The sequence below is a fragment of the Pseudophryne corroboree genome, chromosome 2 (assembly GCF_028390025.1).
Source record: "Pseudophryne corroboree isolate aPseCor3 chromosome 2, aPseCor3.hap2, whole genome shotgun sequence".
Lineage (NCBI taxonomy): Eukaryota > Metazoa > Chordata > Amphibia > Anura > Myobatrachidae > Pseudophryne > Pseudophryne corroboree.
Window position 1 is genome coordinate 914,432,760 of NC_086445.1, and position 25,784 is coordinate 914,458,543.

Here is a 25,784-nt window from a genome sequence, read left to right on the forward strand (position 1 = left end):
GAGGAGGCAGAATCAGACCATACCACCATAGAAGACTGGAGGACCTGAGTGGCATGCTCAGTCCTAGCAACTCTATCAGAAATCTGAGAAATAGTCCCCCTCAGAGAGACTAACCATTCTGGCTCTCCAGCTGGGATCTGTGCTAAAACAGTGCAATCCTGATTACATGGAATGGAGTCTTCCTGGGAAGACAAATCCTCTGCAGCATATGAAACAGTGTCCCTAGACATGTTGTCACACACCCACAAACACACAGGGTACTGGGCAGACAGAGTTTTCCCCCCAAGAATGGCAGAGAGAGACAGAGATTGGAGCCAACCCACACACAGCGCTGTTAGAGTATAAGGAGACCCTAAACCGGCGCTGACTGAGTCCCTTAATAGGTGACACAGCCTTAACACAGTCTCCCCCCCCCACCCCCTTCTACAACCCGCTGGTACTGTACAGATAGCTGGAGTCGTTCAGGAGGGACCTGGCATCCACTGGCAGTGAGCTGCAGGCTGGAAAATGGCGCTGAACGCTGCTGGATCCTCTTTGAGGAGAAGCTCCGCCCCCTCAATGGCGCTGTCTTCCCGCTCAATGAAGATTATACTGGCCGGAGGAATTCATGCTGGCTTGGATCCGTAGACCCTGACAGGCTGCTTATGGTCAGTGTAGGGTCCGAAGCTGGCTCAGGGCGCCCCCCCCCCCTCCCCCGCACCGCAGTACCGCGCTACAACCCTCTAGCCGCCTTCTTCACGCTGTCCCCCAGCTTGCAAGGGGGGACAGTGACTCACTCGCCATCTTCAGCTCCCGAGGGGGTGGCGGCTGCCTGCCGGGGCGAGCGTTCCCCTGCGGCGGGGCGCGATCAGACCCCTCTGGAGCTCAACGTCCAGTCAGCGGTGGCTGTGGCTCAAGACCCCGCAGGGCGGACACTGCTCCCCCCCCCCTCAGTCCCATGCTGCAGGGAGGCTGTCGCCAGCAGCCTCCCTGTAAAAAACCAAACTCTGAAATAAAGAAAATAAACTTTTCCTAAGAGAACTCTGTAGAGCTCCCCTAGCTGTGACCGGCTCCTCCAGGCACATTTTCTTAACTGAGTCTGGTAGGAGGGGCATAGAGGGAGGAGCCAGCCCACACTATTAAACTCTTAAAGTGCCAATGGCTCCTGGTGGACCCGTCTATACCCCATGGTACTGATATGGACCCCAGCATGCTCTAGGACGTAAGAGAAAGGTATATGAGCATCGAGTTTCGTCTCCAGAATCAAATGTAACATAGTCACCAAAACTTTTTCTCTTGACAAATATTTCTGATTTTTGCCAGATGCTTTGTACTCCAGTCAGGCGAACCATGTTGTGGTAAACTCTTGACGTCTATCCTGGCTAGATTTATATCCTCCATATCTATGTACATGTCTATTCTGTGAAACCATATAGATATTGCGGGAGGGTGGAGGGCCTTCCAGTAAACTGGAATTATAGCTCTCGTCACTTTGACAAAGTTTTAGAATAGAGACTACTTATATTTAGAAATGGGTAGGTCAATTAAATTAAGCAGCCAAGACCCAGGATCAGCTGGCGTACACTCTCCAACAACAACTTTGGTGACCTTAATACCTGTAGACCAAAACTGACTAATCTTAAAACAATCCCACCAAATATGGGAAGGAGACCCGATGCTTCTCCATGACGCCACGAGTTCAGGAGCCCAGAGAACATTTTGCAAAGAGCATCTGTACCATCTAGTAACAGATTTAAAGTGTATCTCAACAACGGAGGCACTTTGGACGGGATGTACTTAAGTGAAAATACCGTACAAACTCTGTTTTCAGGGTTTTTACCGCATTTTCGTATGTACTTACCACCGTCCACCGGGTCTCCGCCCAGGATCCCCCGCAGCCGCCTGTTCTGAGCATGCACACATGGACTCCTGGGTCATAGACCCGGAAGTCCAGCAGCTGCAGCTCATTTTGAAGTACATGCAATTAGTATCAATGCGACAAAGTGGCATGATGTACCGTGTTCCTTTGGTACACCCCGGCAGGGCAGTAACTAGCAGTGTGTGGATGGTGCCTTGCCCACCGTGCATTTGCCCTGTGGGCGCACCACCCGCAGCCACCCGCAACCGCCTGCGGTTTAGCTCAGCCTCAGCTTTGTGCGGCCAGTGGTACATGCGCAGAAGCTCATGCAGTGCCCGGTGGTGTTTTGAGCCAGGCGCTGTGTCAGACTGTAGAGAGACGCTGATAGCGCTGGCATGGTCCTTAACAAAGCAGTGTATGGAGCGGCAGCGGTATGATATGGAGCGAACGGCAAGCGCCGCGCACAGCATAAGGAGAGGGGGTTGGACTCCCGTGGAGGACAGCAAGAGGATGTCGGGAGCAGGTTCCACAGGCAGGATGGCGGCTGAACAGAGGCTGGGGAGCATCAGGAATGTCAGGCGGAGAGAAAGCCACCTGGACACCAAGTCTCCACCGTTGTGCTTCTACCCAGACAGCTTGCATTCAGAATTAGTAACTTTTGTTTGTATTTATCCCTCAATGTTATATTTATCTGCCTCATTATTTATTTACTGGTTACAAGCAGTAGCTTCAATATGCAATATAGCCCCACTTTTATTTCACTATGCTGCACTGTAGTTTATACACAGAACTGGGGCACAGGGCCGTTACTAGGGCTGTGCCAGTGGTGCTGGCCCACAGCGCATATATTCACTGTGGGCACAAAACAGCCGGCAACACACACACTGCTGCGCCACTGCACTATTATTGTCCGTCTGCCGCAAGCTACTTCTAAGTATGTAGCCAGGCAGCAGGCAGCGCCACAGCTGAACTTCCCGTCCATCATCACATGTAATGTGTATAAGGGACCTGGAGGAATGTGTATAAGGGGCTCTACCTCGCAAAATGTGTTTAAGGGGCTCTACCAGGCATAATGTGTAGAAAGAGTTCCACCTGGTGTAATGTGTGTAAGGGGTACTACCTGGTGTAACGTGTATAGCGGACTCTGCCTGTCGTAATATGTATAAGGGGTACTACCTGGTGTAATGTGTATAATGGACTCTGCCAGGCGTAACATGTATAAGGTGTACTACCTGGCGTAATGTGTATAAGGGACTCTGCCAGGCGTAACATGTATAAGGGGTACTACCTGGCGTAACGTGTATAAGGGGTACTACCGGCGTGATGGTTGTAATGGGCTCTGCCTGGCGTAACGTGTATAAGAGGTACTACTGTGCAGTGTAATGTGAATAATGGACTCTACCGTGCGGTGTAATGTGGATTGGCACTATTCTGTGGCCACAACCCTTCCTCATGTCCCTATATTTTGCCCTGCGCCTTCGGAGCAAACATTCCCTTTTTTTTTTTTTTTATATATGGGGGGCACCAATTATTTTTATGGCACAGGGCACCAAAATGTCTAGGTACGGCACTGCACCCCACCTTTTGTTAGGAAACATGAGTGTATAGGAAAAAATTTCCCACGGTTGGCCAGTGATATTGAGTCTCTGGGGTCTATTGATGAAGCAGTGAAAAGTATAGAGAAGTGAGCCAGTTGAAAAGTTGGCCATGGCAACCAATCAGCTGCTCCGTACAATTGTATAGTATGCAAATTATTAATGTTACTTCAGTACTGATTGGTTGCAATGGGCAACTTCTCCACTGGCTCACTTCACACTTTTCACTGCTTCATGAATAGACCCCTCTGTTCCCTCTCCCAATCCATGGTAATAGTAGAGGGAGTACTAAACTGAACTTCAGTCAACCATGTGTGTGTATATATATGTGTGTGTGTGTGTGTGTGTGTGTGTGTGTGTGTGTGTGTGTGTGTTTGTGTGTATAAATATATATATATATATATATATATATATATATATCTCAGAAAGAGTATGTCCAGGCTGGATAGGAGCGGTACATAGAGATTCAAAGGGGGCGAGATCTCTAGAAAGTGAGTTCTGCCTGCGATAGTTTGTAGGAAATGTTTCACTTGGAAATATTACCAAATCTCTCTATTTGCCTAAGTCCATTGCTTCTATAGAGTAGAAAAGGAAGACACTTCATCATTCTCCACCAGTTGACCATGACATGTTCAATGTGTGCCAGTGTGGGAATGAATGAGGGTGTAGGCCAGGCTCGTGGCAAGTTAATTTGTGCTTCATATACAGATTCAGACTCTAGCTCACGGATATACAATGTTGAATATCAAAGTAATCAGTTTAGACTTGTGAAGCGGCTTTGTCGCATTGCAATTAAGATGCACAGTAGAGCGAAAACGACGACACACTGCTCGGCGTGGCTCACTTGCGTCCTGTGTTTTGCGCAGCATGGCATGTTGGCGTGGGTAAATGATGACACATCTGTACATTATACATTTTATATCTGCGGCTGTTTTTTGGGCTTGTTTCACGTAATTGGTCATTAAATTAGAAACAAAACAGACTGTAATGACTCAAAGTTCTTTTTTCTGTTTCTCAGTCATTTGTTTGTCCAAATACTGTACAGATGTGTCCCTTTCCCCAGTGTCGTAATACAGTACATCAGAAAAAGCCTGGTCCATTCCTCTGTTCCATAAGTATTTGCGTTCAGCTTGTCACATCCCTTGCTTATTACTAGGTAGATGTGAGACCGCTTTGAGGAAAGCAGCAAAATGATCATTACAAATGGTTTTAGTACACCGGCAATGCAAAGTCCTTTTTTGATGTTGTAAAGTAATTTATTATTGTTTTGTGTGGGTATAACTGGATCGCTTTCACTCAGGTGAGACATGAAAGGCGGCTTTTATTCATAATCCGTTAAATATGCAAAGTAAGCTTCTTGGGACACCTTATACATCTTATCTTTTGTGCTTAACTTTTTGCTGTAGTTTAATCGTGCTCGGTTTGGGCTCCCATGTTGCGGATACTGGATTTGAATCTCCGAGGGGTTCTTTAATGTCGCTTGCCAGGCCTGTGGGTTATCTCATGTTACAAGTGGAGTTTTGGATGGGAGAAAAGATATTAATAGTGACTAATTAATTGCTAATTTTTAAGGTTTTCTACATTTATAGGGAAAATGAAGTAAGCATTCCAATTCATAATAGAAAAATGACTATTATATAAATATAATTACTCGACGCAGCGAGTAGCATTGTTAACAGGTACATTAAATATATCTAATCAGTACAATGTTAATATAACAAAATCCTTCTAGTCTATTGAGAAGGAGTGTACTTTAATTTTAGGGAAAATTTTAGTAGTAGTTTGCGATGAAAGGGTTTTTATTCACCGTGTGCATTGCTTACGTTTTATACTGATACAGATGTGTCCTCTTACGTCTATGGTTCGTGCGTTACAAGTCGCGTTACATACTCGCCTTTTTTACATTTTTTTCTGTGAAAATGCATCTTAGAGGCAATGTAATGTAATAGGACGCACAAGCAGCTTCTGCTGATTAAAAAGATATGCAGCATGCCTATATTCTGTGTGTGACTGCTACTGCGTTTTTATACAAAAGTCTATGCTAAAGTGTGTTCATGGAAAACACGGTAATGTGGCATTTTGGATGCAGATAGAGCTCGCGATTCCACACAGGATAAAGGCATGCCTATAAAAGAAGGACACTCAGCAACACCGAGTCCCGCCACGGTATAGTGCGACTTCAAGGGCTGTTTAGAGTGACTGCAGCAAGGATGTAAGAGGACACATCTGTATACGTTTTACTTTTGCCCAGGGTTGTCTGTACATGCCATTCTTTACTGAACAATCCCCTCTCTTTGCTTAAATCTTCAGGCAGCTGTGCAGGCCCTGCACTCAGAGTACAAGGTGACCATCCCCCAGAGTAAGCCACTGTCACCAGGGGAAATCCTGGGCTGCACTTCCCCACGACTTGAGACGTCTATGGATGCTGTTGTGTAAGTAACGCGTCTTTTAGCTGTTTCTGAATTCCATCGTGAAACTTGCACCATTAACCGTGTTAATGATCAAACACTCTCCCTGCAAACTGGGATTTCAAGCATAAGAACAGTAAATGTATGCAAATGAGGTCCTTCACTGGTGGGAGTATTGTACTATGTAAAAGCAATTATTAATGAAGTGTTTCTCTCCATTCCATTTAATGCCTATAGTAACTAGAAATATTGTTCGCAATGATCAGCAGAAAATAACATCATTATTTACCTTGTTTTCATACTTGGTGCAAGCACCTTTATATACATTACAGCTCTGGGTTTTTGCTCACCCTTCTTTGCACTGTTGTCCGCGTTCCATCAGGTTGAAAGAGTGTCTCTGGTTTTAAGGCTGGGCATTGACTAGGACAAATCTTGTCTCGTGTAGAAGGCCTCTCAAGCCTTAAGTAGCAGGATGTTTCTCCTAAGATAGGTCTTTACCTTTCTTCATCCAATTTGCCTTCTTTGTTGACAAATCTTCTAGAGGTTAAGCAAAGAATAATCCCCATTGTATTGTGCTGCTTTCTCTGACGTCCTAGTGGATGCTGGGTACTCCGTAAGGACCATGGGGTATAGACGGGCTCCGCAGGAGACTGGGCACTCTTAAAAGAAAGATTAGGTACTATATCTGGTGTGCACTGGCTCCTCCCTCTATGCCCCTCCTCCAGACCTCAGTTAGCATCTGTGCCCGGCCAGAGCTGGTTGCACCCTAGAGGCTTTCCTGAGCTTCCTAGAAAAGAAAGTATTTGTTAGGTTTTTTATTTTCAGTGAGATCTGCTGGCAACAGACTCACTGCTACGTGGGACTGAGGGGAGAGAAGCGAACCTACCTGCTTGCAGCTAGCTTGGGCTTCTAAGGCTACTGGACACCATTAGCTCAAAGGGGATCGAACACAGGCCCAGTCCTCGGTCGTCCGGTCCCGGAGCCGCGCCGCCGTCCCCCTTGCAGAGCCAGAAGAACGACGAGAAGTTGAAAATCGGCGGCTGAAGACTCCGGTCTTCATTAAGGTAGCGCACAGCACTGCAGCTGTGCGCCATTGCTCCCTTAGCACACCACACACTCCGGTCACTGATGGGTGCAGGGCGCTGGGGGGGGGGGCGCCCTGGGCAGCAATTAGATTACCCTACTTAGCGAAAAGCACATAATACAGCCTGATAAACTGTATATGTGCATTAACCCCTGCCATTAAAGTACATAAAAGGACAGAAGCCCGCCGCTGAGGGGGCCGGGCCTTCTTCCTCAGTACACCGGCGCCATTTTCTCTTCACAGCTCAGCTGGAAGGAAGCTCCCCAGGCTCTCCCCTGCAGTATCCTGGTACACAAAGGGTAAAAAAGAGAGGGGGGGCACATAAATTTAGGCGCAAAACTGTGTATATAAGCTGCTATAGGGGAAAAATCACTCAGTATAGTGTACATCCCTGTATTATATAGCGCTGTGGTGTGTGCTGGCATACTCTCTCTCTGTCTCTCCAAAGGGCCTGGTGGGGGAACTGTCTTCAAATAGAGCATCCCCTGTGTGTGTGGTTTGTCGGTACGCGTGTGTCGACATGTCTGAGGTAAAAGGCTCCTCTAAGGAGGTGATAGAGCGGATAAGTGTGTGGCAGGGTGTCTCCGTCAACAACGCCGACACCTGTTTGGATATGTGTAAGTGCTGAGGTAAAATTATTGCACAAAAGGTTAGGGAACAGAAAGGAAATCTACCCTGGTCTGTCCCTATGTCACAGAGACCTTCAGAGTCTCTCTATGTTCACTATCCAAAATAACAAAGTATCGACACGGAGTTTAACTCCACTGTCGACTACGATAATGCAAAGTTACAGCCAAGAGGGCTAAAAGATATTCAATATATGATTATTGGAATAAAAGATGATTTGCATATCACTGATGACTTATCTGTCCCTGACACGAGAGTACACATGTTAAGGGGAAGAATGCTGAGGTAAATTTCCCTCCTCTCATGAGGAAAAAGAGCGGGAATCTCCAGACAAGAGACGGCAGCTTCCCACAAGAGAATTCTCAGGCTGTATCCTTTCCCCACTAGGGCCAGGATATGTTGAGAATCTTCCCCTTGGGTGTCCTGTTTGCACTAGCTATTCTCAGGGATCCTGCAGATAGTGTGCACATTCTAGTATACTACCCAGACCGGCGATTGTGTCGGCATGGGTTTATAGCACTGTGGCAGCGTGGACAGGTACCTTATCAGCAGAGATTGAGACCCTAGTATGCATATAAATATTTTAAGATGCTGTCTTAAGTGATAGATATATAATTATAAAGCATGCCCAAAGGGACATGAGTATACTGGGTCCTAGAGACAAAAGCTTATGTCGATTTCTGCTTGACGTGTCCTGTAGAATATACATTGGACAGATGATGCCGACTTAAGAGGCATATGGAAGGCTGAGGATTGTGTGGAGAAAGGTTCTCGGGCCTGGTCTCCACAGCTATAGCTGGTAATTCTGATATTTTGCCTTATATTCCTGCACAGCCTAGGAAAACATGACATTATTAAATGCAGCTTTTCGAATAAAGAAACAAGAAAGTCTGAGGTGCGTCCTTTCTTGTCAGAGCCGGGGGCAGAGGAAAGAAGCTGTACAACACAGCTAGTCCCCAGGAACAGAAGTCCTCCCCGGCCTCTACAAAAATCCACCGCATGTCGCTGGGGCTCCACAGGCGGAGCTAGGCCCGGTGGGGACATGCCTTAGTAAGTTCAGCCACAAGTGGGTTCACTTCCTGTTAGATCCCTGGGCAATAGAAATTGTATCGCAGGGATACAGGCTGGACTGTGAGAAGATGCCCCCTCACGAGGACCCGGCGGGCTTCCCCCCAAGAGAGGGAGCCAGTGTTAACTGCAATTCGTAAATTGTATCTTCAACAGGTGGTGGTCAAGGGTCCCCTCCTTCAACAAGAGGGTGTTATTATTCGACCATGTTATAATCCCGAAACCAGACGGTTCGGTTAGACCCATATTGAATTAAAATCCCTGAACATATACCTGAAAAGGTTCAGGTTCAAGATGGAATCGCTAAGAGCGGTCATTGCAAGCCTGAAATGAATCGGGACATAAGGGATGCATACCTTCGTGTCCCCATTTATCCACCTCATCAGGCGTACCTCAGAATTGAGGTACGGGATTGTCATTACCAATTTCACCAAGGTAATGGCGGATATGATGGTGCTCCTGCGGAAGCAAGGTGTCACTATTATCACATACTTGGATGATCTCCTTATAAAAGCGAGATCAAGAGAGCAGTTGCTGGACAGCGTATCACCTTCTCTGGAAGTGAAACGGCAACATGACTGGATTCTATATATTCCGAAGTCGCAGTTGGTTCCTACAGCTCATCTGCCTCGCCATGGCATGATCCTAGACACAGACCAGAAGAGGGTTTATCTCCCGATAGAGAGAGCTCAGGAGCTCATGACACTGGTCAGGAATCTATTGAAAACAAAAACAGGTGTCAGTGCTTCACTGCACTCGAGTCCTGGGAAGGATGATGGCATCATACGAGGCCATCCCCTTCGGCTGGTTCCATGCAAGGACAATGGAACTTACTGGACAAGTGGTCCGGATCACATCTTCAGATGCATCGGTTAATCACCCTATCCCCCAGGGCCAGGGTGTCTCTCCTGTGGTGGCTGCGGAGTGCTCACCTTCTCGAGGGCCGCAGATTCGGCATTCAGGACTGGGTCCTGGTGACCACGGATGCAAGCCTCCGAGGGTGGGGGGCAGTTACACAGGGAAGAAAATTCCAAGGTTTGTGGTCAAGCCAACAGACTTGCCTTCACATCAATATCCTGGAACTAAGGGCCATATACAACGCCCTAAGTCAAGCGGAGTTCCTGCTTCGCGACCAACCGGTTCATTCCGGGAGTGGACACGACCTCCACCCGGGAAAGTGGTGACTTCATCAGGAAGTCTTCACGCAGTTTTGCAAATTGATGGAAACTGCCTCAGGTGGACTACATGGCGTCCCACCTCAATAAAAAGATAAAAAAAGGTTTTACGCTGGGTCAAGGGACTCTCAGGCGATAGCTGTGGTCGCACTAGTAACACCGTGGGTTTTCCAGTCAGTCTATATATTCCCTCCTCTTCCTCTCAGACCCAAGGGCTGAGAATTGTAATAAACGGAGGAGTGTGAATAATATTCTTTGCTCCGGATTGGCCAAGAAGGACTCGGTACCCAGAACTGCAAGAAATGCTTTCAGAGGACCCATGGCCTCTGCCTCTCAGTCAGGACATGTTGCAACAGGGACCCTGTCTGATCCAAGACTTACCGCGGCTGCGTTGGACGGCATGGCGGTTGAACGCCGGATCCTAGCGGAAAAGGGCATTCCGGATGCAGTTATTCCTACGCTGATAAAGGCTAGGAAAGACGTGACAGCAAGACTTTTTCACTGTATATGGCGAAAATAGGTTGCTTGGTGTGTGACCGGGAAGGTCCTACAGAGGAATTCCAGGGGGGTCGATTCCTGCACTTCCTACTGTCAGGAGTGACTATGGGCCTAAAATTAGGATCCATAAAGGCCAAGATTTCGGCCCTATCCCTTTTTCTCTCAAAAAGAACTGGCTTCACTGCCTGAAGTTCGGACGTTGTTACAGGGGTGCTGCATATTCAGCCCTTTTTGTGCCTCCAGTGGCACCTTGGGATCTTAACGTGTGTTGGATTCCTAAAATCCCACTGGTTTGAGCCACTTAAGACCGTGGAGCTAAAATATCTCACGTGGAAAGTGGTCATGCTTTTGGCCTTAGCTTGGACTAGGCGTGTGTCAGAATTGGCGGCTTTGTCATGTAAAAGCCCATATCTGATCTTCCATATGGAAAGGGCAGAATGGAGGACTCGTCCCCAATTTCTCCCTAAGGTGGTATCATCGTTTCATTTGAACCAACCTATTGTGGTGCCTGCGGCTACTAGGGACTTGGAGGATTCCAAGTTGCTGGACGTAGTCCGGGCCCTGAAACTTTATGTTTCCAGGACGGCTAGAGTCAGAAAAACTGACTCGCTATTTATCCTGCATGCACCCAAAAAGGTGGGTGCTCCTGCTTCAAAGCAGACTATTGCTCGCTGGATCTGTAGCACGATTCAGCTTGCACATTCTGCGGCTGGACTGCCGCATCCTAAATCAGTAAAAGCCCATTCCACGAGGAAGGTGGGCTGCTCTTGGGCGGCTGCCCGAGGGGTCTCGGCTTTACAACTTTGCCGAGCTGCTACTTGGTCGGGTTCAAACACTTTTGCAAAATTCTACAAGTTTGATACCCTGGCTAAGGAGGACCTTGAGTTTGCTCATTCGGTGCTGCAGAGTCATCCGCACTCTCCCGCCCGTTTGGGAGCTTTGGTATAATCCCCATGGTCCTTACGGAGTACCCAGCATCCACTAGGACGTCAGAGAAAATAAGAATTTACTCACCGGTAATTCTATTTCTCGTAGTCCGTAGTGGATGCTGGGAGCCCGTCCCAAGTGCGGACTCTCTGCAATACATGTATATAGTTATTGCTTAACTAAAGGGTTATTGTATGAGCCATCTGTTGAGAGAGGCTCAGTTATTGTTCATACTGTTAACTGGCTATAGTTATCACGAGTTGTACGGTGTGATTGGTGTGGCTGGTATGAGTCTTACCCTGGATTCCAAATCCTTTCCTAGTAATGTCAGCTCTTCCGGGCACAGTTTCCCTAACTGAGGTCTGGAGGAGGGGCATAGAGGGAGGAGCCAGTGCACACCAGATATAGTACCTAATCTTTCTTTTAAGAGTGCCCAGTCTCCTGCGGAGCCCGTCTATACCCCATGGTCCTTACGGAGTACCCAGCATCCACTACGGACTACGAGAAATAGAATTACCGGTAAGTAAATTCTTATTTTCATTATGCCTCACAGTAGGAAGTTTGTTCTTCTGATGATGATCAATATTAGGTTGTGATAAACATAGCACTTGAAGTTGAGGCCAAAAAGTTCATTCTAGGGGGTCTATTCATGAAGCAGTGAAAAGAGTGGAGAAGTGAGCCAGTGGAGAAGTTGCCCATGGCAACCAATCAGCTGCTCTGTATAATTTTATAGTATGCAAATTTTAAATGTTACGTCAATGCTGATTGGTTGCCATGGGCAACTTCTCCACTGGCTCACTTCTCCACACTTTTCACTGCTTCATGAATAGACCCCTAGGTCTCTTGAGAGCATTCACTATCCGGCGCCAACACATGGTTTACACTGTAGGTGACTTTTTGGTGGTAATACAAAATATTTTTTATATTTTTCTGTGGTTGACATTAACATCCACCTACTGTACCTGTGCAGTTTTGTGTAGTATCTGGCTTACTGTTCTGTGGGCAGTTTCTCCCATCTCTATCATGGAATATTGTAACTGTGAATTATCACAGACATCTTTACGCCCTCTGTCCACGGATATCCATTTTGGAGGGCAGCATTTTCTAGACTAATCACAGATGTGGCATGTCCTCAACATTCCTTTTATGAGGGACTTGACCGTGCCTGGGATGCAGTCAGTATACCGGCTGTCGGAATCCCGGCGTTCAGGAGATCGACAGCCAGAATCCCAACACCCGTCCGGTATTCCCACTCAGTTGGTGGATCCATATCCTGTATAATATCCTATATCATATAACCGTGCCCTGGTGGATATTAAAGGTCTTCAAAATCTGTTTATATAATTTCGCTGATTGTGGTCTTGAGTTCATGGTCTAAGAACATTTTTAAAATGTCTAAGGTTTGAATAGCTACTTTATGTTTTTAACATAATGGTCAATAAGTATAGCTTTTTTACATTTCTTTTCTTTTCTCATTTTAATGCATTTTGAAATGATTATTGTTAACTTTGGCTGACTGTGTTTCCCAACACCAATTCAGTTATTTTCATTTTTATTTAGTTGAAGTTACATTCTCATTTTAATTTTAAGCATGCCAATATATTCCACTGAGCGCTACAATGAGTATGAAGACAATACAAATAATTATGGTACTGCAGTATGTGAATATAGTAAAATAATGAGCGCCCTGCTTGTAATTCCTCCCTTAGAATGTTCTGTACAAACTCTTAGGAATGAAGCTAAATAATGCTGCTGTTCCATTATACAGGCTTTGTTGTATGGAGGTACTGCCTGATACAAGTTACCCTCCTCATTTTTTGTTTTTCATAATAGTGATTAATTAGTTTGTCGTCCCTCCAGAGATTCATTGAAGCGATTCATAACATTTGTGGTTGTTTTTTTCTCTAAGTAACCCATGCATTGAGTAACCCATAAACCTGTATAAGAGAATAATAATGTTAGAGAATGTGAAATAATTACATTGATCAACATTCATTGTATTACCAATCATATTAGAGCGATTTTGGGGTAACTTTTAGTGGTGATTCCGAATAGGTCATCTGTATATATATGTGTGTGTGTGTGTGTGTGTGTGTGTGTGTGTGTGTGTGTGTATGTATGTATGTATGTATGTATATGTATGTATGTATATATATATATATATATATATATATATATATAGACAGAGGTGGTAAACCGGCACAGCCACTTATGATGTTTGCAACCTGGGTGCCCTCACAGAAGACGAACAAATAGCAAGCTGGTGGTGCGGCACTCCAAGGAATTTGAAACTGACACTGTATTGATAACAACGTTTCAATGCCTTGTAATCAAAACGGCATTTTCGTCAGGTAATAACATGCAATACAAAGAATCTTACCTTAAATACCCATAGCACCACGTGTAACGCCGAGCACCGCAGCGGGACTGCACACCCGGCGGCCGCGCCTGAGGCAACATCGTATGACAAGTGACAGATACACCATAACCATAGAAACATACAACAATACTAAAAGCAGCCGGTGCACCTTGAGTTAGACTGATATCTAAGATCATAATAAGGCTTTAAAGTTATACCAATGAAATACTAAGCTGATACAATTGACAAAGGCACATGCAGTGGCTATACTGCTATCCAACAGTTAGACTCTACATAATGTTAAACAATATCAGGATGAGAACCGTAATATAGAACATGCTCCTACATATATGCAAATTGATACATAGGAGGATATACAAAATCAATACAGATAAAATTCAACATCAACTACATTAAAGCAATCTAATAAACATGCAAGATAAACTATACATGAATATAAATCAACCAAGTGAGGCCAATAAGTTAATTCCAGAGTGCTCATTAAGGCCCCTGGGGGCCAAAGTACCCAAGCGAAATATCCAGCGAGCCTCGCACTGTAATAATTTGAGGCCGCGGTTACCCCCACGTATGGAATGTGGGACATGGTCAATCATTCTGTATTTCAACATGGTAAGATTGTGTGCAGCCCTTGCGAAATGTCTCGCGACAGGCTGTTCACTCTTACCCGTAGATAATGCAGCTTTAATAGCTGAGCGGTGTGCTGCCATCCGTTCCTTAAAGGGACGTTTCGTCTTGCCTATATAAGATAGGCCACACGGGCACAAAATTTGATAGACAGTAAAGGTGGAATTACAAGTGAGCATATACTTGATATGTAATGGTTTACCATTATGCGGGTGGTAAAATATGTCACCTGGAATCAAATATTTGCAAGTTACACATGTGCACCTAATACAGCCTGTTTTGCCACGATAAATACTAGGAGTGGGTTCAGTTATGTCTGCTTTAACCAAGACATCACGGATATTACGTCCCCGCTTATAGCAAGGCAGTAATTGAGTATCAGTGAGACCACAATGCGGGTCAGATTTAATAATTGTCCATAAACTTTTGGCTATTTTATTAATGCCAGGGCTGGTTGGTGTATACTGAGTAACCCAGGGTAAGATGAACTTCTTTGGTTTAGTATTAGAATGTAATAAAGACATTCTATCGATATTTAGGACCTTGGCCTTAATTTGATGCAACTGAGCAAAGTCATACCCACGATTCAGGAATTTCTCAAGTAATGCATCAATCTGAATCTCTGCCTGCTTAATGTCGGAAGTTATGCGCCTTACTCGAATGAACTGCGAGTAAGGGAGTCCCTTAATTAAAGGAACAGGGTGGCAGCTTTTAGCTAACATTATCAGTGCCAACCTGTCGTTGCCGCGTGATAATTAATTTTATTCAATTATAAAAAAAAAATCTTTCCCATTTATTTAGTTCATTTGCCTGTGTTAAAATCTTTTGTAGTAAAAATACATTTCTCTAACGTCCTAGTGGATGCTGGGGACTCCGTAAGGACCATGGGGAATAGACGGGCTCCGCAGGAGACTGGGCACTCTAAAGAAAGATTAGGTACTATCTGGTGTGCACTGGCTCCTCCCTCTATGCCCCTCCTCCAGACCTCAGTTAGAATCTGTGCCCGGCCAGAGCTGGGTGCTCCTAGTGGGCTCTCCTGAGCCTGCTAGTAAAAGAAAGTATTTGTTAGGTTTTTTATTTTCAGTGAGCTTCTGCTGGCAACAGACTCACTGCTACAAGGGACTGAGGGGAGAGAAGCAAACCTACCTGTCTACAGCTAGGTTGCGCTTCTTAGGCTACTGGACACCATTAGCTCCAGAGGGTTCGAACACAGGCATCTGTCCTCGATCGTCCGTTCCCGGAGCCGCGCCGCCGTCCCCCTTGCAGAGCCAGAAGAACAGAAGCTTGAAGACGGCGAAAACGGCGGCTGAAGACTCCTGTCTTCATTTAAGGTAGCGCACAGCACTGCAGCTGTGCGCCATTGCTCCCAGCACACTTTCACACTCCGGTCACTGTAGGGTGCAGGGCGCTGGGGGGGGGGCACCCTGGGCAGCAATTGAAGTACCTTTTTGGCATAACATACATATATACAGTCAGGCACTGTATATATGTAAAAAACCCCGCCATTTTTTCACACAGAAAGCAGGACAGAAGCCCGCCGCTGAGAGGGCGGGGCCTTCTTCCTCAGCACACCAGCGCCATTTTCTATTCACAGCTCCGCTGGAAAGAAGCTCCCCAGGCTCTCCCCTGCAGTATCCAGATACACAAAGGGTGAAAAGAGGGGGGGGGGGCACATAAATTTAGGCGCAAATTTGTATATACATTAGCTACTGGGTAAACACTGAGTTGTAGTGTAATCCCTGGGTTATATAGCGCTGGGGTGTGTGCTGGCATACTCTCTCTCTGTCTCTCCAAAGGGCCTTGTGGGGGAACTGTCTTCAAATAGAGCATCCCCTGTGTGTGTGGTGTGTCGGTACGCGTGTGTCGACATGTCTGAGGTAAAAGGCTCCCCTAAGGAGGAGATAGAGAAAATATGTGTGTGAGAGGGTGTCTCCGTCGACAACGCCGACACCTGTTTGGATATGTGTAAGTGCTAAGGTGAATTTATTGCACAAAAGATTAGAGAACAGACAGGAAATCTACCTATGTCTGTCCCTATGTCACAGAGACCTTCAGAGTCTCTCAATGCTCACTATCCAAAATAATAAACACTGATATCGACACGGAGTTTGACTCCAGTGTCGACTACGATAATGCAAAGTTACAGCCAAAATGGCTGAAAGGTATTCAATATATGATTATTGTAATAAAAGATGATTTGCATATCACTGATGACTCATTTGTCCCTAACACAAGGGTACACATGTTAAGGGGAAGAAAGCTGAGGTAAATTTCCCTCCTCTCATGAGGAAAAAGGACGGGAATCTCCAGACAAGAGACTGCAGCTTCCCACAAGGAATTCTCAGGCAGTATCCTTTCCCCACTAGGGCCAGGATGTGATGGGAATCTTCCCCTAGGGTGTCACGTTTGCCCAGACGGTAGCACTAGCTGTTCTCAGGGATCCTGCACATAGCGTCACATTCTAGTACACTACTCAGACCGGCGATTGTGTCGGCATGGGTTTATAGCGCTGTGGCAGCGTGGACAGGTACCTTATCAGCAGAGATTGAGACCCTAGTAAGCATATATATATATATATATGTATATATATATAGATATATACATATTGAAGATGCTGTCTTAAGAGATAGATAGATAGATAGATATATATATATATATATATATATATAAAACATGCCCAAAGAGACATGAGTATACTGGGTCCTGGAGTCAAAGCTATGTCGATTTCTGCTTGACGTGTCCTGTAGAATATGCAATGGACAGATGATGCCGACTTAAGAGGCATATGGAAGGCTGAGGATTGTGTGGAGAAGGGTTCTCGGACCTGGTCTCCGCAGCTTTAGCTGGTAAATTCTAATATTTTGCCTTATATTCCTGCACAGCCTAAGAAAGCACGACATTTTCAAATGCAGCCTTTCGAATAAAGCAACAAGAAAGTCCGAGGTGCGTCCTTTCTTGCCAGAGGCGGCGGCAGAGGAAAGAAGCTGCACAACACAGCTAGTTCCCAGGAACAGAAGTCCTCCCCGGCCTCTACAAAAATCCACCGCATGTCGCTGGGGCTCCACAGGCGGAGCTAGGCCCGGTGGGGGCACGCCTTCGTAAGTTCAGCCACAAGTGGGTTCACTCCCTGTTAGATCTCTGGGCGATCGATATTGTGTCTCAGGGATATAAGCTGGACTTTGAGAAGATGCCCCCTCACCGACGGCCCTGCCGGCTTCCCCCCACGAGAGGGAAACAGTGTTAACTGCAATTCACAAATAGTTTCTTCAACAGGCGTTGGTCAAGGTTCCCCTCCTTCAACAAGGAAGGGGTTATTATTCGACCATGTTGTAGTCCCGTAACCTGACTGTTCGGTCGGACCCATATTGAATTTAAAATCCCTGAACATATACCTGAAAAGGTTCAAGTTCAAGTTGGAATCGCTAAGAGCGGTTATTGCAAGCCTGAAAGGTGACTCGGGACATAAAGGATGCATACCTTCAGGTCCCCATTTATCCACCTCATCAGGCGTACCTCAGAATTACGGTACGGGATTGTCATTACCAATTTCAGAGGTTACCGTTTGCTCTCCACGGCCTTGAGAATGTTCACCAAGATAATGGCGGAAATGATAGTGCTCCTGCGGAAGCAAGGTGTCACTATTATCACGTACTTGGACGATCTCCTCCTAAAAGCGAGATCAAGAGAGCAGTTGCTGAACAGCGTATCACTTTCTCTGGAAGCGTAACGGCAACACGGCTGGATTCTATATATTCCAAAGTCGCAGTGGGTTTTTACAGCTCATCTGCTTCTCCTAGGCATGATCCTAGACACAGACCAGAAAAGGGTTATCTCCCGATAGAGAGAGCTCAGGAGCTCGAGACACTGGTCAGGAATCTATTAAAACCAAAACAGGGGTCAGTGCATCACTGCACTCGAGTCCTGGGAAGGAGGGTGGCCTCATACGAGGCAATTCCCTTCGGCAGGTTCCATACGAGGTCCTTCCAATGGGACTTACTGGACAAATGGTCCGGATCACATCTTCAGATGCATCGGTTAATCACCCTATCCCCCAAGGCCAGGGTGTCTCTCCTGTGGTGGCGGCAGAGTGCTTACCTTCTCGAAGGTCGCAGATTCGGCATTCAGGACTGGGTCCTGGTGACCACGGATGCAAGCCTCCGAGGGTGGGGGGCAGTCACACAGGGAAGAAATTTGCAGGGGCTGTGGTCAAGTCAGGTGACTTGCCTTCACATCAACTAAGGGCCATATACAACGCCCTAAGTCAAGCGGAGATCCTGCTTCGCGACCAACCGGTTCTGATCCAGTCAGACCGCAGTGGCTCATGTAAACCGCCAAGGCGGCACAAGGAGCAGGGTGGCGATGGTAGAAGCCACCAGAATTCTTCGCTGGGCGGAGAATCACGTAAGCGCACTGTCAGCAGTGTTCATTCCGGGAGTGGACAACTGGGAAGCGGACTTCCTCAGCAGGCACGACCTCCACCCGGGAGAGTGGGGACTTCATCAGGAAGTCTTCACGCAGATTGCAAATTGGTGGGAACTGCCACAGGTGGACATGATGGCGTCCCGCCTCAACAAAAAAGCTAAAAAGGTATTACGCCAGGTCAAGGGACCCTCAGGCGATAGCTGTGGACGCACTAGTAACACCGTGGGTGTTCAAGTCGGTCTGTGTTTTTCCTCCTCTTCCTCTCATGCCAAGGGTGCTGAGAATTGTAAGAAAAAGAGGAGTGAGAACAATATTCATTGCTCCGGATTGGCCAAGAAGGACTTGGTACCCGGAACTGCAAGGAATGCTCACAGAGGACCCATGGCCTCTGCCTCTCAGACAGGACCTGTTACAACAGGGGCCCTGTCTGTACCAAGACTTACCGCGGCTGTGTTTAACGGCATGGCGGTTGAACGTCGGATCCTAGCGGAAAAAGGCATTCCGGATGCAGTTATTCCTACGCTGATAAAGGCTAGGATGGGCGTGACAGCGAAGCATTATCACCGTATATGGCGAAAATATGTTGATTGCTGTGAGGCCAGGAAGGCCCCAACAGAGGAATTCCAGCTGGGTCGATTCCTACACTTCCTACAGTCAGGAGTGACTATGGGCCTAAAATTAGGGTCCATAAAGGTCCAGATTTCGGCCCTATCCATTTTTTTTCAAAAAGAACTGGCTTCACTGCCTGAGGTTCAGACGTTTGTTAAGGGAGTGCTGCATATTCAGCCCCCTTTTGTGCCACCAGTGGCGCCTTAGGATCTTAACGTGGTGTTGAGTTTCCTGAAATCCCACGGGTTTGAGCCACTGAAGACCGTGGAGCTCAAGTATCTCACGTGGAAAGTGGTCATGCTGTTGGCCTTAGCCTCGGCTAGGCGTGTGTCAGAATTGGCGGCTTTGTCAGGTAAAAGCCCCTACCTGGTTTTCCATATGGACAGGGCAGAATTGCGGACTCGTCCGAAATTCCTACAAAAGATGGTATCATCTTTTCATTTGAACCAACCTATTGTGGTGCCTGCGGCTACTCGTGACTTGGAGGACTCCAAGTGGCTGGACGTAGTCCGGGCTTTGAAGATTTATGTATCCAGAACGGCTGGAGTCGGGAAAACTGACCCGCTGTTTATCCTGTGTGCATCCAACAAGCTGGGTGCTCCGGCTTCAAAGCAAACTATTGCTAGCTGGATCTGTAACACGATTCAGCAGGATCATTGTGTGGCTGGGTTGCCGCATCCAAAATCCGTAAAAGCCCATTCCACAAGGAAGGTGGGGTCTCGGCATTGCAGCTTTGCCGAGCTGCTACTTGGTCGGGTTCAAACACTTTTGCAAAGTTCTACAAGTTTGATACCCTGGCTGAGGAGGACCTTGTGTTTGCTCATTCGGTGCTGCAGAGTCATCCGCACTCTCCCGCCCGTTTGGGAGCTTTGGTATAATCCCCATGGTCCTTACGGAGTCCCCAGCATCCACTAGGACGTTAGAGAAAATAAGAATTTACTCACCGGTAATTCTATTTCTCGTAGTCCGTAGTGGATGCTGGGCGCCCGTCCCAAGTGCGGACTTTCTGCAATACGTGTATATAGTTATTGCTTAATAAAGGGTTATTGTTATGAGCCATCCGTTGAGTGATGCTCAGTTGTTGTTCATACTGTTAACTGGGTAAGGTTATCACGAGTTGTACGGTGTGATTGGTGTGGCTGGTATGAGTCTTACCCTGGATTCCAAAATCCTTTCCTTGTAATGTCAGCTCTTCCGGGCACAGTTTCTCTAACTGAGGTCTGGAGGAGGGGCATAGAGGGAGGAGCCAGTGCACACCAGACAGTACCTAATCTTTCTTTAGAGTGCCCAGTCTCCTGCGGAGCCAGTCTATTCCCCATGGTCCTTACGGAGTCCCCAGCATCCACTACGGACTACGAGAAATAGAATTACCGGTGAGTAAATTCTTATTTTTTATTTTCTTATTGTATTACCAATTCCTTCAGTTGTAAATACTTCTTTGTAAAACCTTGTTATATGTCTTATTACTGTCATCAGTTATGAGTATGGGAGAGACCCACGTATAACTGACCATGGGGTTTATTCATGAAGCAGTGAAAAGAGTGGAGAAGTTGCCCACTGCAACCAATCAGCTGTTCTGTATAATTTTAGAGTATGCAAATTATAAATGTTACATCAATGATGATTGGTCGCCATGGGCAACTTCTCCAGCGGCTCACTTCTCCACACTTTTCACTGCTTGATGAATAGACCCCCATGTGAGAAGACCTCCCTGCAGAAGTCCACACTGACAAAATAAAAGGACTGACCTTGTGCTTTGTTTATTGTCATTACAGAACATAACCTAATGGGAAATTTTAAGCGCTTAAATTCAAATGGCAATAGTCTGATTCAAGGGAGGCAGCAAGGCACATGCCCCTCCTTCTGTCATTTAACAAAATGTACATTTTATTCAAGTGCAGCAACACAGTGTGCAAAGTCACGCGCCAGTACTGGGTAGGGTGCGCAAGGGGGCACTAGTCGAGGAATGCAGTGCACTCAGTGAACTAATACTATTTGGCTGTCGCCTGCATGTCCCTGACTGGAGTGCTGCTGCAGACTTGGGTGTGCGGCTGCCATTTTGCAGCTTCTGGCTTGCAGCTCAGGGTCCTGACAGGAAACCCAATCAAAATCGGTTCAGTAGTTCTATCGCAAACATACAAAAGAGTGATTTTATTAGTAGTACAGATAGATAGATATATATAGAGATTATAGATATAGATATATATATATAGAGAGAGAGAGAAATATATATAGATATATATATATATGTGTATATATATATATATATATATATATATACAAGTCTATTAGGCCTGGCACTCCCCCATAAGGTTTAGCAATGCTCCGGTGCCCTCTGAGAAGAAGTGGATATACTGAACAAAGGAAGCGGCACTCAGAGTCTGACGAAGCCAAATGTATTTCACTCAAAACTGATCCAACGTTTCGGGGTCTATGTGCCCCTTTCTCACCTTGACAAAGGAGCTCATAGACCCCGAAACGTTGGATCACTTTTGAGTGAAATACATTTGGCTTCTTCAGACTCTGAGTGCCGCTTCCTTTGCTCAGTATATATATATATATATATACATATATATAAATATATACCAATAAAACTGCAAAGGAAACTACTTTATGGGCTCTGGCACTAATCCCAGTGCCTGTATTTCCATTTTTAAGGGGATTCCATCTTTGGGATGCACTTTTTTCCCATCAACTTGCTATACTCATTAAATTATGTACAGCTTTTCTCTAACGTCCTAGAGGATGCTGGGACTCTGTAAGGACCATGGGAATAGACGGGCTCCGCAGGAGACATGGGCACTTTAAGAAAGACTTTAGACTCTGGGTGTTCACTGGCTCCTCCCTCTATGCCCCTCCTCCAGACCTCAGTTTTAGACTGTGCCCAGAGGAAGATGGGTGCACTGCAGGGAGCTCTCCTGAGTTCCCTGCTAAGAAAGCATTTTTGTTAGGATTTTTTCTTATTATCAGGGAGCACTGCTGGCAACAGGCTCCCTGCATCGAGGGACTGAGGAGAGAGGAGCAGACCTACTTAAATGATAGGCTCTGCTTCTCGGCTACTGGACACCATTAGCTCCAGAGGGAGTAGAACACAGGTTCGTCCTGGGCGTTCATCCCAGAGCCGCGCCGCTGTTCTCCTCACAGAGCCGGAAGAAACGAAGAAAGAAGACGTCTAAGGCGTCAGAAGCCTTCGGGTGCTTCACTGAGGTAACGCACAGCACGGCAGCTGTGCGCCATTGCTCCATTACACCTCACACACTCCGGTCACTGTAAGGGTGCAGGGCACAGGGGGGGCGCCCTGGGCAGCAATAAATACCTCTCGTTTGGCAAAATAACCTATATACATGTACAGGTGGGCACTGTACATGTATATAAAAGAGCCCCCGCCATATTTTCCAAACTTTGAGCAGGACAGAAGCCCGCCGCTGAGGGGGCGGGGCTTCTCCCTCAGCACTCACCAGCGCCATTTTTTCTCCACAGCACCGTTGAGAGGAAGCTCCCAGGACTCTCCCCTGCTTGACACACGGTGACAGAAGGGTTTTAAAGTAGAGGGGGGGCACATAATTGGCAAATATATATACTATAGCGCTACTGGGTAAACATTCTGTGTTTTTCTCCTGGGTCATATAGCGCTGGGGTGTGTGCTGGCATACTCTCTCTCTGTCTCTCCAAAGGGCCTAAGGGGGATCCTGTCTTCAGAAAATAGATTCCCTGTATGTGTGGGCGTGTGTCGGTACGCGCGTGTCGACATGTTTGACGATGAAGGCTCGCCTAAGGAGGAGGGGGAGTGCATGAATGTCGGGTCGCAGTCGGCACCGCCGACACCGGACTGGGTGGATATGTGGAATGTCTTGAATGCTAATGTAAATTTATTGCATAAGAGATTAGACAAGACTGAGGCTAGGGATCAGTCAGGTTGTCAGATCCCAGTGGTACCAGGACCTTCTGGGTCTCAGAAACGCACATTATCCCAGATCACTGACACAGATACCGACACAGATTCAGATTCTAGTGTCGACTATGAGGATGCAAAATTACAGCCAAAAGTGGCTAAAGGTATTCATTGCATGATTGTTGCGATTAAAGAGGTTTTGCATATCACTGAGGAACCCCCTGTCCCAGACACGAGGGTGCACATGTATAAAGAGAAAAAACCTGAGGTCACTTTTCCGTCCTCATTTGAGCTAAGCGAATTGTGCGAAAAGGCTTGGGAATCTCCAGACAGGAGATTACAAGTTCCCAAAAGGATTCTTATGGTGTATCCCTTCCCACAAAAGGATAGGATACGATGGGAATCTTTGCCTAAAGTAGACAAGGCGTTGACACGCTTATCCAAGAAGGTGGCACTGCCTTCCCAGGATACGGCTACCCTCAAAAATCCTGCTGATCGTAAGCAGGAAGTTACCATGAAGTACATTTACACACATTCCGGTACTATTGTTAGACCGGCGATGGCATCGGCCTGGGTTTGTAGTGTTGTCGCAGCATGGACCGATTCCTTATCTAATGAGATTGATGCCCTAGATAAGGATACCATTCTAATGACCCTAGCGCATATCAAGGATGCGGCATTATATATGAGGGATGCACAAAGAGACATTTGTTTACTGAGCTCCAGAATAAATGCTATGTCTGTTTCTGCTAGGCGACTCTTGTGGACCCAACAGTGGACGGGGGATGCCGACTCAAAGCGGCATATGGAGTCGTTGCCGTACAAGGGGGAGGAGTTGTTTGGAGAAGGCCTCTCGGACCTGGTGTCTACTGCTACAGCTGGTAAATCAAAATTTTTTACCTTATGTTCCCCCGCAACATACTAAGAAGGAGCTTCATTATCAAATGCAGTCCTTTTGTTCAAATAAAAGCAAGAAGGTACGGGGATCGTCCTTTCTTACCAGAGGTAAAGGCAAGGGAAAAAAGCTGCACACAGCTAGTTCCCAGGACCAGAAGTCCTCCCCTCCGTCTGCAAAATCCACCGCATGACACTGGGGCTCCCCTGGGGGAGTCGGCTCAGGTGGGGGCACGTCTTCGAATTTTCAGCCACGTCTGGGTTCGCTCACAGGTGGATCCCTGGGCAATAGAGATTGTTTCTCAGGGATACAGGCTGGAATTCGAAGAGATGCCTCCTCGCCGGTTTTTCAAATCGGCTCTGCCGGCTTCTCCGTCAGAGAGGGAGTTGGTGTTATTTGCAATTAAAAAATTGTATCTTCAGCAGGTGATAGTCAAGGTTCCTCTTCTCCAGCAAGGAAAGGGGTATTACTCAACCCTGTTTGTGGTCCCGAAACCGGACGGTTCGGTCAGACCCATTTTGAATCTAAAATCCCTGAACCTGTACTTAAAAAAGTTCAAGTTCAAGATGGAATCGCTCAGAGCGGTCATCGCCAGCCTGGAGGGGGGGGATTGGATGGTTTCCCTGGACATAAAGGATGCATACCTTCATGTTCCGATTTTTCCTCCTCACCAGACATTCCTGAGATTTGCGGTACAGGACTGTCTTACCAATTTCAGACGTTGCCGTTTGGGCTTTCTACGGCCCCGAGAATTTTCACCAAGATAATGGCGGAAATGATGGTGCTCCTGCGCAAGCAGGGTGTCACAATTATCCCATACTTGGACGATCTCCTCATAAAGGCGAGATCCCGAGAGAAGTTACTGAACAGCGTGTCACTGTCTGTGAGAACGTTGCAGCAGCACGGCTGGATTCTCAATATTCCGAAGTCCCAGCTGGTTCCTACAACGCGTCTGACCTTTTTGGGCCTGATTCTGGACACAGAACAGAAATAGGTTTTTCTTCCGATGGAAAAGGCTCAGGAGCTCATGACTCTGGTCAAGGACCTGTTGAAGCCAAAAAAGGTTTCAGTGCATCACTGTACTCGAGTCCTGGGGAAGATGGTGGCATCTTACGAGGTCATTCCCTTCGGCAGCTTCCATGCGAGGACTTTTCAATGGGACCTACTGGACAAATGGTCCGGGTCTCATTTACAAATGCATCAAAGGATCACCCTGTCTCCCAGAGCCAGGATATCTCTCCTGTGGTGGCTGCACATTGCTCACCTCCTGGAAGGCCGCAGGTTCGGCATTCAGGAATGGATCCTGGTGACCACGGACACGAGCCTCCGAGGTTGGGGAAGAAATTTCCAAGGACTTTGGTCGAGTCAAGAGACTTGTCTTCACATCAACATCCTGGAACTAAGGGCCATATACAACGCCCTACGTCAAGCGGAGATCTTACTTCGCAATCGACCAGTTCTGATCCAGTCAGACAACATCACCGCAGTAGCTCATGTAAACCGCCATGGCGGCACAAGGAGCAGAGTGGCAATGGCGGAAGCCACCAGAATTCTTCGCTGGGCGGAGAATCATGTAAGCGCTCTGTCAGCAGTGTTCATTCCGGGAGTGGACAACTGGGAAGCAGACTTCCTCAGCAGACACGATCTGCATCCGAGAGAGTGGGGACTTCATCAGGAAGTCTTCGTGCACATTGCAAGTCGGTGGGGACTACCCCAAATAGACATGATGGCATCCCGTCTCAA

General features: G+C 46.8%; 1 protein-coding gene across 2 annotated transcripts in view; it reads left to right on the plus strand.

Annotated features, from left to right (window-relative positions):
- DPH1 (diphthamide biosynthesis 1) overlaps nucleotides 1-25,784 on the plus strand; it is a 552,655-nt gene that overhangs the window by 403,599 nt on the left and 123,272 nt on the right. For both annotated transcript variants that reach the window (XM_063956121.1, XM_063956120.1), the window contains exon 6: nucleotides 5,743-5,864. In XM_063956121.1, the coding sequence (XP_063812191.1) occupies nucleotides 5,743-5,864 (122 nt within the window). The remainder of the gene's footprint in view (nucleotides 1-5,742; nucleotides 5,865-25,784) is intronic.